Source organism: Spea bombifrons, chromosome 2, assembly GCF_027358695.1.
Source record: "Spea bombifrons isolate aSpeBom1 chromosome 2, aSpeBom1.2.pri, whole genome shotgun sequence".
Lineage (NCBI taxonomy): Eukaryota > Metazoa > Chordata > Amphibia > Anura > Pelobatidae > Spea > Spea bombifrons.
The window spans coordinates 127,097,127-127,117,607 of record NC_071088.1 but is presented as its reverse complement, the minus strand read 5'-3'; the positions used below and the strand labels follow the sequence as shown (position 1 = coordinate 127,117,607).

The following is a 20,481-nucleotide window of genomic DNA, read 5'->3' as shown; positions in this document are numbered from 1 at the left end:
GGTAGAGATATAGAAGACCGTCTGGGGAAATGCTCCCAGGACAATATGTGATCCTAACAACTAAAACAGGAGCAGGTAGTATACAGTTTCATAGCTACAGACATGCAATAATTAAAGCACATAACAAAATAAAGGACACGTGCAGTCAAACACTAGATATTTAATTACACCTTTAATTTCTCATCAAGAAACAGGAGAAAACGATCTGGCATTTTTTGTAGATTATATTAGACAATATTTGCCCTATTAGTTTAAACAAAACACATTTTGTGTAAAAAATAAAAAGACAAAGTTATAATACCCCAGCATCTAATCAATGCTCTTTAAGAAAAGACGTTATTGAACATTGTTGACAATTACATTTTATTAGAAATGTGTCTAAAACAATCCATGATGTATATTGCAGTTGAAACATTTGGCTGAAATATCACAAATAAGACACAGCAAAATTAAAAAAACTGAGATGATAAAGGCACTGCCGTTTACAATGGATATAGTTGGTGTTGCAGTCAAATCGCTGTTCAAACTCTTACAAATACAAATGGGCCACAAGATGAAAGTACCGAGATGTACCCCGTAAACCAATTAGATGTAACTGACCCTTTATCCCATCGATTCAGTAGTTCCAGTGACCACTGGAAAAGATGCCAAAGGTTTGAGGATCTATAGGATCAACACTTTATTAACTGCTGGGAAATAAAAAGCCTCGAGTGCATTTGTTTTTCTGAGATAACATTAATTTCCAATGACAACACCACAGCAACGGGATCAACACAAAACAGCACAGTCATTATTTAATAGTTGAACCCAAGGTGTTGTATCCATCTGCCATTTAACTTTCGACCGGCTGTATGATTGAGATGTTTCAGAGGTAGGCGATTTCACCGGACGCACCGCTGCGGACAGTCACTTAATTCTCCTGAAAACACTGTAATAGACGAAGTTCCCTCACATCCAATTTTTCAACAACGTTAAATGTATTAATACTTAATGCCTTGATCACAAACTGGTTTTATCCACTATAGAAGCAGGTTGCAGGGTAGCTGGAGTTTGCAGGGTAGCTGGAGTTTGCAGGGTAGCCCCCCCCCCCGTGAGCATTAATTTTATACCTCAATAATTATAAAACTTTTTTTAAAGCCCTTAATGTTGCTAATGAAACCAGCAAACATCATTGCTTGAAATGTTGTATGCTGATTAGGAGGTAATCATTTACTTTACATATTTAATGATCACTTTCACACTGCTCGATACCCAGAAGCAGTCTGTGAGAAAGTGATGGGCGGCGAGTGACCTCAGAAGACTGCCAACCACACGTGTTAAAATAGACAGGCGACAGAGTGAATAATGGAGACAAATCTCGTGCCGAAAGAAGGTGGTGTATAGCGTGTGTGTGTGTATATGTATATACACACACACACAGGTATAGTGCTAAAGTCAAGGAATGCGTGTATATCGTTAGAGAGTGAGCATGTATATTCAGGGGAGATATGACTGAAAAGTTAAATATAGAAAAATTGAAACATGATTGGTGGGGAAACTGTCTCTTTTGCCTGGGTCCAAACCAAATCTGTCAACCCCTGCTTTACAGCTCTTGATCAAAGTGTTCTGAGAGTTCTCCTCGTCAGCAGTAGGTCAGTACGGTGAAATCACCCGTAATGTATAATTTCTTCTACATGTGCCCTACAGAAAACACTGGTATACAGCCAAAACACATTCTGATACACAAGTAAACATTCTAGTATGTAAACAGAACACACATATAAAGCCCACGCCAGGAAAGTAATAAACCAGAATCAACACTCAAAAATCAAAAAAGTAGCCCCCAGGAATTAAAAAGGACTTTTTCCGGTTTGGGTAAGAACTTCGTTTGCTCCCTTAAAGGTTTCCCGCTTGACACATTTCCAATATCCTTGGAACCCCAGCTGTTGTGGCACATGCTAAAAACAGAAGAAAGAAAGAATGAGTAGAAGAAAGAACGTATTCTAAATCGTATTTCTCGGGTAGACATTTCTAGCAATTTGAGTTTTGTTTAGAAGGGAATAAAACAAAAGGGTTAAAGTTGTACACAACAATTTAGACACTAACAAAACAATAGGGAGAATAGGGAGCAGCCATCTTGTTTTTAAAGAACACTTTATACCTGAACTAGGAAGGTAAAGTTACGAAGTAGAAGATTGTGTGAAAGAACATATGTAATACACAAAAGATATCAGCAGGTATATTCTATTGTTTAATTCAACACACAACATTGCAAAACATGTCTTTAGCGTAGCTAGTTTCTATAGCACATAATTATTCACGATTGCATCTGCATACAATTTCATTATTTTAATTATTGTCCCGTTTAAAGAGAACAGCTTCCTGATCTGTTGTATTTAAACACAGGGGCAGACAGAGGAGGTCAGGAACAGATAGGATGTTGGAAACAGAGAAGAGGCTGGATGGTGCAGGAGATTTAAAATAATCAGGAAAAAGGAGGGATGGCGGATGAATGAAGACAGGCAGAAGAGGGAGGGAGGAAGGTAGAGTATAGATATAGAAGAAAGAAGATATAAGGTAAGAAAGGGAAATTAGCATTAAAAGGGAAAATGAAGCTTTGGGGGAAGAGACCTGCTGATTTAAGGAGGAAATGTAAAGAAAGTAGAAGGCACGATGGAGGGGAGAAGGAGACAAATACTGCACGCTATATTGAAATTGATTTTGACACCGAATTTACATGTGTCCCTATTACCTTTAGGCCTCGGTGAAGCCTATTTTTCAGAACACCCAGAAATTCTCCATGACTCAAGCAGTTGTCCCCATCGAGATCAAAGATTTTGAAGACTGTATCCAGCACATTGTTTGATAATTCCTGGCCTGTCGCCACCTTGACCGCTCTTTTGAATTCAGCTGATAAAAAAAATATAAAACCAGTGTCACGAACAGTAGTCATGCTCTTGGTTTGATGAGTTTGGTTTCTGCAAACAATACAACCCTGTACCCTGAATTTGAAAGAATGCTTCCTCATTTTTTGTAACTAAACTTTATTTAATTGGTAGAAATCATATAAACAGACAAAAAAATGGAACAAGTTTACAAAACTAAATTTTTTTTAGTCTCTGAAAACAAAAGCAAAAACCCGGTTTATTTCAACAGTGCCCCCTCCCCAAATGAAAATGCTTCTTGGATGGACTTCTCTGTTCTTTTCTGATTTTATATTACTAAGTATTTATATCCGACTATGAAAGTCAATGGTTGTGGCTTATTCCACTTTAAAAGAGTAACATACCTCTTCAATCAATAAGAGGGCACCATTTGCCGACACTCACCCAGCTTAACAGCCTTGTTGGCCACACTGAACATCTTCATTGTGATCGAGAAATCTTCCAGATTATTCATGAACTGGTAGAAACTCTTAAATTCTTCCAAACTGATATTCTGGAAGGACAGTAAATCTTATTATTACTTAGCAATGTGTATTTAGTGCACTTGTTAGAATAAACAAAAACAACATTTCTTCAGTTTATTATAAAATGACTCTACATTGTGAGGGGAATCCTGGGGTAAAAAATTTTCACGTCTCATTGATACTCTATGGTTTTCTAGCAGGTTCTGGTAGGCTCGGTGAGAAAAGCACTATGGTATGAGTGAGGGTGGTTGTTAATAAGGTCCACCCATATGACTCCTTAAGACTACACTAAAGACATGGTCCTCTACGTACCTCTCCTGGAGGGATCCGAGATCGCACATTTTGCCAGTAAATGTCATTGTTCTCCTCATCTGTGAAGAAAAGCAGCCACTCTGCAAATTCTTCCTTCCTCATGAAGTTCATTCCCTTCGAGAACTGTATGAATTCCATTTCTTGCACCTCAGTCTGTAAATTCTCCATAAACCTAAATATTATATAACAGAGATTGTGTGTGAATACATTGTTGTATATGTTAAGCTCGGCAAAAATGTTGCTCTGGTGTATTTAGAAAATAGATTGCCTTTCAATTCGGGACTTACAATATCATACAGAAACTTCACGTTCAGAAAATGCTTGCACGAGCAGTGCGAGGATAATCAATATTTGTTTAGGTGTTCAAAAGAGAACAGAATGTTTATGGAGCTTGAAAGGCAGAAGGAATCACATAGGCTCCGAGACCCCAAGGCTCAGTGACCAAACGAGTGCCAACTGTAATGGTTTCTTATGACTTCTCTAAACAACAGGACACACGCATGGAGAGTTGCGACCTCCAACAAGTCCTGTATGGGCCCTAGCACTTTTAGAAAAGAAATGGTTGCAGGAGGAGCTAAAGCACTTCCCATCACCACAGTGGAGGATAGTAATGGAGACCATTGTGTTGATGAATTAGAGCCACCGCCTCAAGGTTTATTTTTTTGTGAGTGTATATACTATATGCAATACCGTAAATAGCCAGTAGGGTCTCTAGACAAAAAAGAACTTTAAGTGACAATTACATCCTCTGTGTATTGGTCTGGACTGGTTAGTCCAGAGGGAGCATTTTGTTTGATCAATACGTTCTAGGCAAAACAGTCAAAAAGTCCAAAATGTCTTGGTATGCTGAACGGGTCATACCAAGATGGTTTGGACAATGCTCTGCTTTCAAATTCGAAGGAACAGTTTGGGGGAGGCCCTTTTCTATTCCAGCATGACAGTGCCCCAGTGTACAAAGCAAGAGCCATAAAGACATGGTTGGATGAGTTTGATGTGGGGGAACTTGACCAGCCGCACTGACCGCTGACCTCAACCCCATATAATACCTTTGGGATTAACTGGAATGGCTATGCAAGCCAAGCTTTCTCATCCAACATCAATGCTCGAACTCACAAATGCTCTACTGGATGAAGGGGCAAAAAATCCCTCAGAAAACCTTCCCAGAAAACAGAGTAGAAGCTGTTATAGCTGCAAAGGGGGATCAACTACATTTTAATGTTTATGTATTTAGAATCCTCCATCTCCGTTGGTGTAATGGTCAGGTGTCCCAATAGTGTGTGTGTAAACATAGTCTAATATTACATCATTAAAAATCCCATCATTCTACAGTTGATAGAGTGGGTTGAACATGGTTCACAATTCTTGAAAGTTTGTGTAAAAATTACGCTGGATAAATTCCTGAGGGGGCCTGAGTTGCCGCTCTTAACCACAGAAGGAGTATTTACATTTTCTAATACCAATCTTAATCAGTGACGCATATCAAGCATCCAGCAACAAGAAGAGTAAAACATTAGTACAATTATTTTCATGAACTATATATATTATATTTGAAGTCTAAATGTACTATTGCTTACAAGCAAAAGATCAGGTTAATCATTCCTGGCTCTGTAACACCTGACAAATCCTACAGTACATTAATAACTATATGAGAAATACCAATATAGTAATATATACAGGCATACCCCGCTTTAAGATCGCTCGATAGAGCAGCACAACCATTACCTTGCTACATACACTTGCTTTGCGAGAACGGACCCATAGAAGCATGACGCCAGCGCATCCGTTAGTCTTTAGAGTGTTTTGGCAGCGGCAATGACCGGTCGATTGCAGTACATGCATTGATTGAGTGAAAAAAAGGTCCCCATTGTGTAATTAATGTTTGTGTGTGTGTGTGTGTGTGTGTGTATATATATATATATATATATATATATATATATATATATATACACATATACATATATACACACACAGTATGTACATATATTATCTATATGTGTGAGTTATATTTCGCATGTGATGCAAAGTACGGTAACTTTATAAGTTTAACCCATTTCTATAGCTATATAATGTAGAGTTTTAAAAACAATTATTTCACCACGAGCCTTCACGGCCTCCTCTGCAGTTCCTGGCTTGTCCAACTGAATACAAAGTTTAGGTACAAGTTTCCTTTTTTTTTTTCTTAATAAATATTGCGGTTTATTGTCAGATCTGAATTCCTGACTACTTCCTGCAGCTCATCCTGATTCACTGGTACACCTGGTGCCTGCGAGACATTGTTCTGGGGATTAAAGTGCTTTAACTTTGTGTGATATGTGTCAGAGCAGGCTTGTAATTGCTTGTTTACAGTAAAGTCCATGTCATACAATCTGCTGTATTACAGGATGTTCTTCTAATTGAGTTTTTTCCAAATGATTTTCCATTCTTCATCTTATATTGTTAATTCTAGTAGAACACAAAGTATAAGTATCTAAGACCCTTTTGACAGCTCAGGACTGAGACAACTCCTCATAGAACCTGCTTCTAGTAACTTCTCCACTGTTTCTGCAGAGGAGGTCCGTACAATGGTCTGCAAGGTCTGTCCACTAACGCTATGTCACTGGCTGGCCTCATCAGCTGAGAGAAGAGGTCACTCTTTTGCAGGATGTGGAGAGTAGGTCACCAACTGGGAACGAACACTGAATGGGACAAGGCAGTCCTCGCAGTAACTCTTCAGAAACAACTTTGGTTAGAGCGTAGCAGTAACAGCTAATTAGCATGAACTCAATCTCTGTTCCTAAAAGAAGGAGGTAAGGCTGCTACTTAAGGTAAATAGCTTCTGCGGTATTTCTAGACAAACGAGCATGCAAACCAAGACTTGGTTTGCTTCTCTAGGAACCGCAGTACACCAAATTGTTGTAGCATTCAGTCACAGGCGAGCAGGACTCCTGTCCCAGGCCACACACTTAGGAGGGCTCTGAAGTTCTCCTCAAGCTTGTGGTCACTCCAGGTTTAACATAAGTGCTGAAATATGATGTCATTTTCTAGCCCCCATAAATGTAAAAACTGCAGGGAATAAACAGTATGTGTGGGGGAGAGCAGCAGCTTCTTCTTAAGGGGAGAGCAGGACTCACATTCTTCTTCTCCTTGGCTCTGAAAATCCTCAATGGGTAAGAAGACTGAAAAGTATTCATTATACAGGCCTGCCAAGCCCGTGCTTCCGAGGTCAAAGAGTGGTTAGCAGGATCTGAACACCAAACTATTAGAGTTACAGAAAGTTACTGGGTAAGATTCTAGTTCTAGTGCAAAAACAATTGCAAATCAAGTGAATTAATGGCTGCTGCGCTTGGGAAACCGCTTACTTGCCAGCGTGCCACACATCCGAGAGCCTTCCATTCATGTCCATAGAGTTGAGCCTGGGCCAGAAGCAGTCTTAAATAAATTTCAATTTTTAAGCAAAAAAAAAAAAAAAAAAAAGTTCTTGTGACATTTTACTTTATAATTTAAAAAATAAAAAAAAATCCGATACAATCATGTAAACATAAACATATGCGTTCCTTGTATTGTTAAACCCTCGCTACAAAAAAAAGGTATGATTCAAAGATGTGTTTTCTGCATGTGATATCAACATGAGTGAAGAGCCCCACAAAAATCTATAGTTTTACAGCAATAATATAGAACAGACTAAAACAAAGTGTACGTTTTAAATTGAGGACTCACAAAGTACATACTTTCATTCCTTCGTAGGTAAAATAGATAATTATTAAGCTATGGCGGTGGTATTCAAATTAAGAGAAAATGTAAAATGCTGAGTGTATGGATAATATTCTTTACTGAATAGTAATTTGTAAAAATACCTAAATATTTTTTTTTGCTATTTAGAACTATATGTTCTAATGTTTTCCATCTTATTGTCCATGTTACTATTCAGCTGACAAAAACCACTAGAGGGCATTCTTGTTCTGCAAAAGTTTTGTTAGGGACCCAAATTGGACCCAGACAGAATATTTAGAGACGTTTCGCAGCCTACAAGTGAAGTCTGCACAAACTGTGGGGTTCCCTGTTCATTCCAGGTTTTTTGTTTATTTTATGAAGTCATGGGAAATATTATATCTTTATACATTAAACAGAAATATATCTGGGTACATCCGTAATCACGCCCAGGCTGGCCATCTGTCAAGCCGCAGCGCGTCAGTGTCAGACTGCACCAGTTACATTTGCTGCCACTCGTAGGGCACCCTCAGCATGCAGTTAACGTGCCCTTAGCATGCAGTTGTCGGCCGGACACATTCAAGATGGTAAAAAGGGCATAGTGTGGGGCCACTTCTATCCACCTGGTGGCTGAATGTCAGTCATTTATTGGACGTTATCCAGTGGCAGAGACAATTTTAACACCCAGACCAGACCTTTCCAAATAGCAAATTGCTATATCGAATAATGGTTAGCATTGAACAAAAACCTGGGTTTATCTCATTTTGTTCCAATAAACTTCTTTAATCTGGGGGTTTCTGTTAGCCATGCAATATTTTAGGTGACTTTTGCTGCTAAAACACCACACTGATTAGATTCTTTATGGTAATTTTAATGACATGTGTTGCTTCGTAGACTTCTATTGATCAGTATTGACTCAGTCCAGCTGAGTGATTAAGACAGAGCCATTCCAAGGCAATATGATAAGAAGTCCCCGGTATTTTGTTGGAGGTTAAAATAGCATAGCTAGAACACACAAATCGCTAATATGCGGCTGGCTGCACACATTATTCTATACCGATATTTAATCTGATGCTACAAACGGCGGGAGCTTCCCTTCAAGAGCGCTGAATATGTTCGGTTAAACCATATGTGGGTTTTTGCCCCAAGCCCCGGGTGAAGTTGTAAAATCTCAGGGTCACTCAGTCTGGAGACAACCCATTCATACTCTACATGGACGCTTGTGAGATGTTGTCTTAATGGGAGAGTTTAATGGAGAGTTGTGTTTCTGCTCCTTGACTTAATTACACATTATGAAGTTCCAGTGAGCTTCTGCTGCAGGAAGAGCTCGTCTCACCCTTTAAAATGCATGGTTAATATTTCCTTCGTCTACCATTCATTTAAACATTATACAGGACCAGCTCACCTGCTCTTGTTGGAGAAATGACGCATCGCTAAATAGGAAAGCGAAGGAATTAAAAACTCTGAATATATCTGTGCAAAATATTTAATAGATCCTGCTGTGTAAATTACACTATAGATACATACCCGTGTACCCGAGTGCTACCCAATAATAAAAGCCACGGAGTAAAATTTATATGCAGCCTAAAATGGTTACACAGTGGTCACTGGCAAACTTCGTCCAAAACCTTTTTCCAAAGTGTTTTTAATTTTAGAACTTGATTGTAAGCTTACAAGCATGGCTCTCTCCATCTAATGTATCGGTTTGTCTTAGTCTGTCAATTCTCATCTTGTCATATCCCTTAAATATATGTATTGTATGAAGCGCTGTGTAAATTGTTGGCGCTATATAAATAAGATAATAAATAAAGAATGCCATATAACGTATGCGCTTTATCTTATCCGTTCCATTATGGAGATTGTTCAATAGTCTAGGAGCTTCTACTCCTTTTGCAGAAATTCAAGCCCTCTAGATTCTAAGAAATTTAAAGAAAGAAATGGATATTAAATACCGTATTTGCTCGATTATAAGACGGGGTTTTTTTCAGAGCAAATGCTCTGAAAAATACCCCTCGTCTTATAATCGGGGTCGTCTTCTAATCAGACCTCAAATAGAGGTCTGATTAGGAGACTAAGATCCAGATCCCCCGCACCGCTGCAGGGGACCTGGATCCTCCTGTCGTCGCCCCCCCCCCCCACACTTACCGGTGCTTCCGGAGGTGAAGTTGGCAGCGGGGGTTTGTATGCGTCCGTCGCAAATACCTTCCCCGACTGTCAGAGATCAGAGTTCCAGAGTTCCTGATCTCTGACAGCCGGGGAAGGTATTTGCGACGGACGCATACAAACCCCCGCTGCCAACTCCACCTCCTTCCGGCTGCCGCGGAATGAGACGTCAACCCGCTGCCCCGGCAATACAGCAGGAAATTGGAAGCACCGGTAAGTAAGTGTGTGTGTGTGTGTGTGTGTGTGTGTGTGTGTGTGTGTGTGTGTGTGTGTGTGTGTGTGTGTGTGTGTGTGTGTGTGTGTGTAGGGCATTTCTGGAATGCCTTACACCCCTATATGCCACTCTGGCACTTAGGGGGTTAAAAGGCATATTATGGGGCAGAGTGGCATATAGGGAGGTATAAGGCATTTCAGGAGGCAGAGTGGCGTTAAGGTGGCATTTAATAGTGCACTCTGCCTCCTGAAATGCCTTATACCTCCCTATATGCCACTCTGCCCCATAATATGCCTTTTAACCCCCTAAATGCCAGAGTGGCATATAGGGGTATAAGGCATTTCTGGAGGCAGAGTGCTCTATATAATGCCTTTTAACTCCCTTAATGCCACTCTGCCTCCTGGAATGCCTTATACCTCCCTATATGCCACTCTGCCCCATAATATGCATTTTAACCCCCTAAATGCCAGAATGGGATATAGGGGTATAAGGCATTTCTGGAGGCAGAGTGGCACATAGGGGGTCAAAAGGCATACCATGGGGCACAGTGGCATATAGAGGGTTAAAAGGCATATCATGGGCCACAGTGCCATATTGGTGTGGCAAGCCTGGGGGCAGATGTGCGTAACTGGGGGACAGGTTGGAAAATACAAGAAATAAAAACAAAAAAAAAATATTTTTCTCAATCATAGCTTTTATTAAAAAAAATAGTTTACATGAATTAACATTTACTGGTAAAACTTTTTTCCTTTAGGGTCGTCTTATATTCAGGCTTTTTCTTTTTTTCCTAAGTTAATATTCAGATTTTGGGGGGTCGTCTTATAATCAGGGTCGTCTTATAATCGAGCAAATACGGTAATAAAGGCTTGATGAAACGAAAATGTGTTTACAAAGATCTAACAGTCCATAGTGTTCAGGGACTGGAAAGATCTGTTCGTATACGTCACCAGAAACACAAAATACTCATAAAAACAGAGCCTGAGTGTGGAGTTTTCATGAGTATGGAAAGGGAGATAAAAATATAGTTATTATTCCAGGCCAATAAAATCTTTTATAAGCATAACTCTCTGAGCTATAAAATGCCTTTACATGGGGGAACTCCCATTATATTCTTTTCTATTAGTAGTATCACATAATAAAAAATATAGGAGTAACGTCTAGCATTTGGTCCAGAAATATTCGTTTTAATTGAATATAATATTTACATACCTGAGAACTCTCCCCGTGAATTGATGCTTTTCCGGATCACTAAGGGGAAACTCCGGGTTGCTCTATGCCCGAACCCCCGGCCCTTTCCCCATCAAAAAGTATGTTCTGCGGCTTCGGCAGGACCTCCTACACGCGTCCCGCTAGTTTTCAGGTATAATTATTTGACAGCTCTCCATGTGTTTTAGCTCTGTCATTGTATCCTAATTGTCACGGCTGCAGAGGACTTTTAACCCCTTCCTTAGTTGTGCCCAGGAGTATAATCCCACCCTCGTGTCACCCGGACCCACTGGATCTCTATTCCCCCGACGGGGTGTTATCCGTAATTCTCTGGAACGGCAGGAGTGCCCGCTGAACTGTTTAACCCTAAATGTCTCGGATGCCCCTTATGTAATAGAGTTTGGATACAAGGCTTTGTGTTTTCACAATAAAGAGTTCTTTGTTTTCACCTCATCACTGGTTCTGTCTGATGCTTGGGGTAGGCTGCTCAAATCACTAGGTGTCATCATCTAGATCGGTGGTTCTCAACCTTCCTAATGCCGCGACCCTTTAATACAGTTCCTCATGTTGTGGCGACTCCCAACCATAAAATTATGTAATTATATATTGTGAAATAAGTATTTTCCGATGGTCTTAGGGGACCCCTGTAAAAGGGGTCGCGACCCACAGGTTGAGAACCGCTGATCTAGATAAACACTTATAGTGTTGGACACGGCCAGACTGGCGATGGCTGGGCACTGTAAGGCCGGCAGGCGTCTGTTGAAGTAAGTGTACATTAGTGTGATCTGCTGCTAGTATGGGGCACCTATGGCCAGTGGCTCACCTGACATTAACCTGGGGTGCCATACCAGTTATCCCCACCACACCATATTTAATGTTCAAAGAAAAATCCTTTTTTCCATGAAGCTTCCTCTTTAAACATTAAATCCAGATTAATAGAAATATTGTTCATTTTACCTTGAAGGGGTCAGATCTGCAACAATGAGACTGACAGACAAGACAGTTTTCTAATAAAACTGGAAAACAATACAACACAAAGCAGTTCCGAGGGCATACATCCTTGGTATAGAATGGCACATGACAATAGTTTATTTGTCAAGACAGAGTTGTATACTTATGAAAAGTGACTAAAACTGGCTTACACCCATCTTGACATGGCAGCTAACTTATAAAGCTTGATTAGATGAATTATTCATGGTCACCCCCAAGCAGAGAACATTTGCCTGATTTACTTAGCACTCGACAGTACATGCAAAACCTGAGAATGTTGCCTTGCGGGCAGCTGCGTCTACTTCAAAAGTCATAACATTTAAAGTCGCAATCAGGTTTTCAAAGGAGAAGAAAAATCTTAAATTTGTCAGCGGGAGGCAATCAAATATTTTTCAAGGTTCCAGCTTAATATTAACCAAACTGTATTTGTGAAAAATCTGAACGGGCCCATAACTAAGCTTAAAATCGGGGGCCATTAGTAAACAAACTAATTTTTATTCAATAGTTAATTGTGCTATATTACTGGAATTCTGTATGGAACTTTATATATTAAAATTATTTGAGAAACAGTATTGCCATATTACTAATTTTGATGTCCTTCATAGATATATACAAATGTCAAGTGGCCTGAGTTAGTTTGTAGAGCCCTGCCAGTGAACAGTAATTGCACATGCGCAGAACCTGTACTGTAGCCAGGGACAGCAGGGACATTATAATTCACACACATATACATATATATACATATATACATACATATATATATATATATATATATACACATATATACATATATACATATACATACACACAAAAGCGAGCGAAAAGTCCATACAAAGCTTTAACCTGAGGCATCGCAAATAGAAGCATATGCAATTTCAGGCTTTTACACTGAGAAGTTACTTCCAGGAATGTGACCTGCGCTATTAATAAACATAAAAGTATCTTAGCTCTGAATATCTGATACTATTTTACCCCCAATTTCAGGCCCTCGGGCTGAATGGGCAATAACTACTCTTTAAAAATATCTGAGTGCCTTCCTTATTAGTGTATAACAGTCAGAATCCCTGTTTGAATATAGAATATCCATTATTAGAACAATTTGGCTGCCACAATGAATTAAGTTGCCCTGGGCTAGGCCTGGGGTGGCGATGAGGATAAATACGGCACAGCCTCTATATTAAGATAAAGCACCATCAACAAGTAGCTCCACAGATACTGTAGTCAGCTGGCATTCCCCTCATACCCCTCGACATTTCCACCGGTCAAAGAGGTACGCTTGGTTTCAGGTGGCGGGGTTAAAGGCATGGCTAGTGAAGGGCATTACCAAGATTTGTGTGATTTTTTAACACATTGATGGATGTTTACGTAACAAAATAAAGCATTTAGAAGACTAATAATGCATTGCATTTACTCAACTGAATTCATAAAACCATTCACTGCAATTTCTATATACATCATTGTGAGTGACGTTTAGGGCAGTAGAACACCGATACATTCATACTCGGCAAACATTACGACCGCCTAGAAAAGAAGAAAGAGACAAAGGAATTCGGGTCATAGGAGGACCACCTAAAAGAACAAGCGCTACTCATAAGATACACTACCCAAAGAATAATCAGTAATCAAAGACTTAACACGTGGTGTGGATCAGCCAAATGCTGTTTGACAAGGTCATACTATACTAATATACTAAGCATACAGGGGTAATGTGGTCATACTATACTAATATACTAAGCATACAGGGGTAATGTGGTCATACTATACTAATATACTAAGCATACAGGGGTAATGTGGTCATACTATACCAATATACTAAGCATACAGGGGTAATGTGGTCATACTATACTAATATACTAAGCATACAGGGGTAATGTGGTCATACTATACTAATATACTAAGCATACAGGGGTAATGTGGTCATACTATACCAATATACTAAGCATACAGGGGTAATGTGGTCATACTATACTAATATACTAAGCATACAGGGGTAATGTGGTCATACTATACTAATATACTAAGCATACAGGGGTAATGTGGTCATACTATACTAATATACTAAGCATACAGGGGTAATGTGGTCATACTATACCAATATACTAAGCATACAGGGGTAATTTGGTCATACTATACTAATATACTAAGCATACAGGGGTAATGTGGTCATACTATACCAATATACTAAGCATACAGGGGTAATGTGGTCATACTATACCAATATACTAAGCATACAGGGGTAATGTGGTCATACTATACTAATATACTAAGCATACAGGGGTAATGTGGTCATACTATACTAATATACTAAGTATACAGGGGTAATGTGGTCATACTATACTAATATACTAAGCATACAGGGGTAATGTGGTCATACTATACTAATATACTAAGCATACAGGGGTAATGTGGTCATACTATACTAATATACTAAGCATACAGGGGTAATGTAAAGTGTTGGGGAAAATGGAATAGTGAATACAATACATTTACTGGGCCAGTGAATGCCATTCAGAGTGAAGCCTCTAAAGCTTACACTTTAATATTCAATAAAGGCCCCCATTTTCTATTCAGTTTGCCTAAAGAATACAATGCAGACTGAACTGACATATCGTCTGTCACTGTCCAACCATCAACAGTTTGAACATTGCTTTAGAAGTCTGGAAAAAGACTACAGGCTGTGGTAATGGAGAAAAGAAGACTTCACTTACAGAAGGAATCAGAATCCAGACTATGGAGCTACAGCGAAGGACACATCAGAGCGTCACTTATGTCCAATCGCAATTTATCTGACATCTGAAATTTAAAGCGTCTTTCTCAAAACAGGAAAAGGTTTTGGTTCAATGCTTGAGGTATTTATCCTCGAGTGGGCTTATGACGGCAGGAACCGACACATTTAAACCACTATGTACATTGTTACCTTGGACCCAGACTTTCTTCTGGAAGAAGTTTGGAATTTGGTGTATGAGTAATTAGTAGGTGAAAATACATTGTTTCTCCCTCTGTCTGGTTCCAAGTTAGAGTTTTTTTTTTTTATATTAAAACTCAGCAATGCATAGCTGTCAACAGTCCCAAAAGTCCTGGGCTTTGTCCCATTTGGATTGCGAGACAAAGATGGGGCATTCGGTGGGTGCCATGTCATGATGCTGTCCACACACTGTGTCACATGCATGTTGGCGGCCCTGTGTGGGACCCTAAAAGGTTGGTAAGTACGTCCATAATAAACACACTTTACCTAAATACATATATACACCATTTAGTTGTTTGTGACAGCAAACCCCTGGGGCTTTGCCTTTTTTTCCCCTACAAAGTTCCCAGTTAAAATAAACCTAAAATAACAAATTCAAGCACCTGGTGGAATAAACATTACTTTTACAAGCTACAAGCCAACATGCATTACACAAATACATTTCAAATGATGATTAAAGTTTTAGTTTAGCTACATTTTGTAAACGCATTTTGCATAAACACACATTTATGTTTGCAAAATTACTTTAAAAAGGTGAGATGCTGGTCTCCATATTTAACATTTATAAAGGTATACATGCAAGGTGTTTTTAATGTCTACCTAAATCAGACTATTTTATAGCGCCAAGTCATTTATAACACACCCCCTGTCCTTGCAAGGATCAAATATTAATCCTTTAAAAAAACGATAAATCATTTTTCAATACATTTTTTAACATAATTAAACGGTATTTGCTTTGTTATCTCTAATCAATATCCTTTAAAGTGGAAAATATTGAGATAAAGACCACTACATTATACACCGACGTCCACAGATGACAGAGATCGTGCCAAATGCCTCCAAACCATTAATGAACTGCATGTGTGTTAATCAGTCCTTGAAACTGCTTAATTTTACTCTGGCTAATAAAACAATGAACGCTGACCTGTGCAATATACCTGTACTCTGTCTGATGAATTGGAAAATAAAAGCTTATATTAACATGATAAATGATATTATGCGTTGGTATCCAAATCAATGCCTAATCAGGAGTATAATTGACAAAATCTCTATATTCTACATGTTTTTTTATGGCTCCTACAAGACAGATTAACTATTTCTACACTATAATTGCTTCATGTTTAAACAAATGCTATCCCTAGTCATAAAGTCATTTGTCATTAACAAAAAAAAAAAAAAAAAAGCAGGAACACAACCCACTAAGTTCTAATACCAGAGCGGTGTAGGGTATTCTTTGCAGTAAGGTCTGTACAGATCTAGAACTCACAAACATAGTTATTCATCATACCCAACTCTGCCTTATTTACAATTTTAAATAAAATCTTATCAAATTTTGCTTATTTCAGTTTTCGTCGGGAAGGCTCAACGGTCACCTTACACAGAAACAGCCACCGATAGGGCGTTGCCATAGAAAATGAAAGCTTTCTGAAGAGTGTTGATGTTTTAAAATGATTAAATAGTCCGATCAAATAAGTAAATGGCAGATCTTCTAAGATTCCCTTAAATAATAGAGAAGGGATGTAATCTTTTGTCTACATAGAAAAGCACCTGATCTGCCAATTCGCTTAAACAATGTAGTGGTTAAACATACCGCTTGTTTTTTTTTTTGTAGGGACAGGCCCCATTTAGGACCCATATCCCAGTTTTTTTTTTTTAGCACCTCAGGATGTCTTGTAAATAGTCATACCCCACAGTAACATACAAAACGAGGTCCACAGTGTTTATGTAAAATGGAAATGTACTTAAGGTACATGTAAGCATGTACAGTACTGCGATCGTCAGGACATTGCCACAAAACTGACAAAAGACAAACTGACGTGTTGGGTCATGCCATTATGTGTCCGTCCTTGCGAAGCGAGCGTACGTAAACAGGGGAATGGTTGTGTTGCAACTACGTCCTTACTCCTGAGCATTAACTGTCCTTCTTTTGCTAAATGTCTTGCCTAGCTGCATTAGTAGCCATCATGAAGTCTGATGGCTCGTAGCCATGTCCCTAACTGGTTCCGCTATAGCCGGTCATTTCAACCGTTGGGATGTGCGCCACTGATTACGTCTTCATTCACATAGGCGGCTTTTTAAGGACAGGCCGGTCTTTCAACGCCAGAAGAAAACTCCTAGGTGACATTTACTGGTCCATTCATACCCAGCAGCAACGGACAGAATCCCATTGAAAAGATATCTTAATGCACAAATGTCAAAGAGCGTATGTCTCATATGTCACTTACGTTAAATAAGAAGAAGCATAACAGAGATGACTAACCTAGCAGCCCCCGTACTTCACAGCCCTTATGTATGAAGAGCTTTAGGGATCGGGCAGGTGCCTCCTCCCTGTGTACCGAGCTTTCCAAAACTGTCACTCCACTATTGTTCCCTCTATAAAGAGCTCTATGCAAACTGTTCTCTAAAAAGGCATTGCCACCCAAAACTCATTTAGATCCATCAAGTACATACTTCTTGATTTCACAGGACAGTGAAAACTTGATAACTCCCTGTGACAGGTCTACATGACTTCTAGCTCCCCCACCATGACAGGTATTTCCCTTGTTGAAAGGAGGTGTGCGTGTAAATCCTGTCATTCATTCCCTTTACAAACATCACAATCCAGATCAAACATCTACAATGGGTTACTGCGTGAGGCCAAAGTGTTGTCATTAGACATCATCTAAAAAAAGCCTTCCAAGGAAGATAGCAGTTACAAAAAAGTGATGTGCTTGATGTATTTTTCTATAAAATCATGTGGAAATGATATTTACACTTAAGCTAAAATGACACTGATCTTTTATTCTACATATCATGCCTTAAGTAAACTTTTCTGTCAGTAGGCAACAAACATGCGTGGGGTGGGGTGGGTTCACATTCCTGCCCGTGGGTGAGGGAAATCAAAAACTTTTACAGAACCTACACTTTGCCGACAGCCCTTTAGAGGTGGGAGTCAGATTTTGGTAAGAGGCTTCTGGTTTTGTTGGCCACACAGCGTGAAATGGGCACTTTCTTCTAGCAATACCAGGCTCTGATGGGCTAGAATGTGTGTTTATCGAGAAGCAGAAGCATTCAGGCTAGGCTTTGTACACAAATAAGTCACATGACAGATGGCTTTTAGAATAGAATGCATATGGGTGTTTAAACCGTTACGTGCTCAGCTAATCAAGACTGGATAGGATCATTTTTTTTCTGAGCGGGGTCTGTGGGTAGCAAGACCTAGAATAAGTAATACATCTTTCCAGACAAATTGATAACACCTTATTTGATTCTATACAGAAGTCATATTACATACATTAACTGAATACACCTCTGAAACATCTTACAGTAAGTGCTGGATTACCTGTAAAGCTGCGAATATTGAAGCTTCTCGCGGCCAGCTCTTCCAAAGAAATGTACCAGCAGCGTAGTATTAATATCCGAACTGTCTGAAACCGGCTCCTGTAAGGCAAAACGATCATTAGTAGCCAAACTGATATTAGAAAAGAGGATGTTTGTACAAAAATGTCCATTATTAATTGGGAACGATATTAAGGTGATTCACATCTGTATACGTATATCTGGGACAGCTACTCCCAGTGAAAATGACCGCATTACAAGCACTGGGCCATATTGGAACTTCTATGAGAACAACTCTCCGGCACTCAGAGGGTCAGAAATCTTCTCTTCCCATTAAGGAAGGGGCAAGAGTGTCAGTGAAACCCTTTGCCAGGGGCAGTTAACAGGCTTTATGTTTGAAGTTGACCGAAGTCCACAAAAGCCATAGCACCCTTGGTACAACGCAACTGTGACCAAGTCCAGCCACCAACGGAGGCCATGTTTTTTCCGCATTATTCCACGAGTGACAGAGCAGCGGAACGCTGGCCATCAAGGGTTGCCTTCCAAGTCGCCCATAAAGTTTAAAAGAAACGTTGTCTAGAATACCTAAAGTATGCGGGTATAGTTAACTTTAAATAAGCGATGAACACTCCTCGTGTTTACCACTCACAGGCACGAAGGATAAATGTTGTATTTCTATACGGTGTTCCTACACCCTCGTGAATTGGTAGGTGTGGCTGCGAACTGGCTGCCATGGTAACGTTGTTCTGTAGCATAGGAAGGATCGATCGGTTTAATGTGTGTGTGTGTGTGGTCTGTTATGGCTTCTGGTATATCCTCTAATACGGATGATGAGGGGTAGAAAGGTTAAAATTCTTTTATAACTTCGCTTTTTTGTGTTTATCTGAGCTTCGGAGAAACTCCATTAAAATTGATTTCTTTAGAGATAAGATAACTCTCTGTAGACATGCCTTGGTACAACTGAGAACAGGGCAGTATCTTACGCAGGGCAGAGGGGCCGCTGCCAGATTAACCTCACCTTTCCCTTTTGTGTAGCACACACAAAAACACTAACGAGAGTTACTAATCAGATTTAGGTTTAGCAGCATCTTGAAATACATTCTCTACTCACACAGAAAAGAAATACCGAATTCTCTGCCATAGAAAAGCCAAAAGCTGGAAACCCCAAAATGTACCATGATTACTACCTCATTCACGTTTCCCAAGGCACTGCTCAACGCTGCTTTGTAGTCATACGATGCAAGAAGGCACTGATATCTTGGAAGCACTCCCAATAATCTCAGCCAGAGAATTATCCAGCCAGTGACTGGATGTGTGTGTCATGGGGCAGTCAGTGCACACTGCAGCTTCTCCTAAAGGCATTTATTTATTTTTTCATAAAAGTTAGTTAAAGAATTGATTTGTGGGGGGGGGCTGCGTAATGGCATTGGAGTGTCCCTTTAAATTAAACAAGGAAGCATTTCACCATTGGCCGTCTGACGATACATGCAACAACTGAACAATCTCTCTCTTTTGCTTCACGGTTTTGTAATAAATGTATCACACATGATGCTGTAAAAGTTCCAGACATGTAAAAAAGAAGAAATTTGGAATATTTGAAAAAATATGTTTTATCACCATGGCAATAAAAGGACATTCCTGCTGATTGCATTAGTTGCTACGGTGATAAAAACACTTTGCTTAAAGGCAAATATAACGACAAGGCGATAATTGATTTAAATATAAACGTCAGCTGCCCATCTTGCATACAGCATAGGTTCAAATGAGACGTAGGATTACTTAACCACTTCGAGCTAAGCAGACATGCCAGGACATATATTGCTGGCGTGATCCACCAGTAAGCAAATGACCCTCTTATCAACAGTCAGTTGGCCATCATGGTGTAAAGGCACGGTTTCATGCCAACAGTAGTTCTGACCCGAGACAGGTTCTCTTCCAAAATGGATTAGACAGAGAATTTATGGCTTGTTAGTAAGCAAGACACAGAACGCTTATTTGATAGCATCACTATGATGGAGTGGGTTTTACCTCCCAATCCTTATGATAAATATGTACCTTCGTTGCAGCGCTGGGATTTATCTAGAAACACACTTGGTAAGTTGTGGGAACGCTGTATGTTGTCTAGATTAGGGCCTGTCTGCTGACACCCTTTTCAAGCGGAGCTCACTTGAGAAGAAGCGTTTTTTTGATAGCGATGTGTGTCATGTGCCAAGTACATGCATACTTTACTGTACACGA

General features: G+C 39.6%; 1 protein-coding gene across 1 annotated transcript in view; it reads right to left on the bottom strand.

Moving 5' to 3' along the window:
• Positions 1 to 1,467: 1,467 nt before the first annotated feature.
• The window catches only part of MICU2 (mitochondrial calcium uptake 2), a 116,997-nt gene continuing 97,983 nt past the window's right edge, over positions 1,468 to 20,481 (bottom strand). Inside the window, exons 8-12 of the mRNA XM_053456429.1 lie at positions 18,248 to 18,345; positions 3,701 to 3,872; positions 3,309 to 3,417; positions 2,732 to 2,889; positions 1,468 to 1,937 (exon numbers count right to left, since the gene is read on the bottom strand). Of these exons, the coding sequence (XP_053312404.1) occupies positions 1,830 to 1,937; positions 2,732 to 2,889; positions 3,309 to 3,417; positions 3,701 to 3,872; positions 18,248 to 18,345 (645 nt within the window). The 3' untranslated portion in view covers positions 1,468 to 1,829. The remainder of the gene's footprint in view (positions 1,938 to 2,731; positions 2,890 to 3,308; positions 3,418 to 3,700; positions 3,873 to 18,247; positions 18,346 to 20,481) is intronic.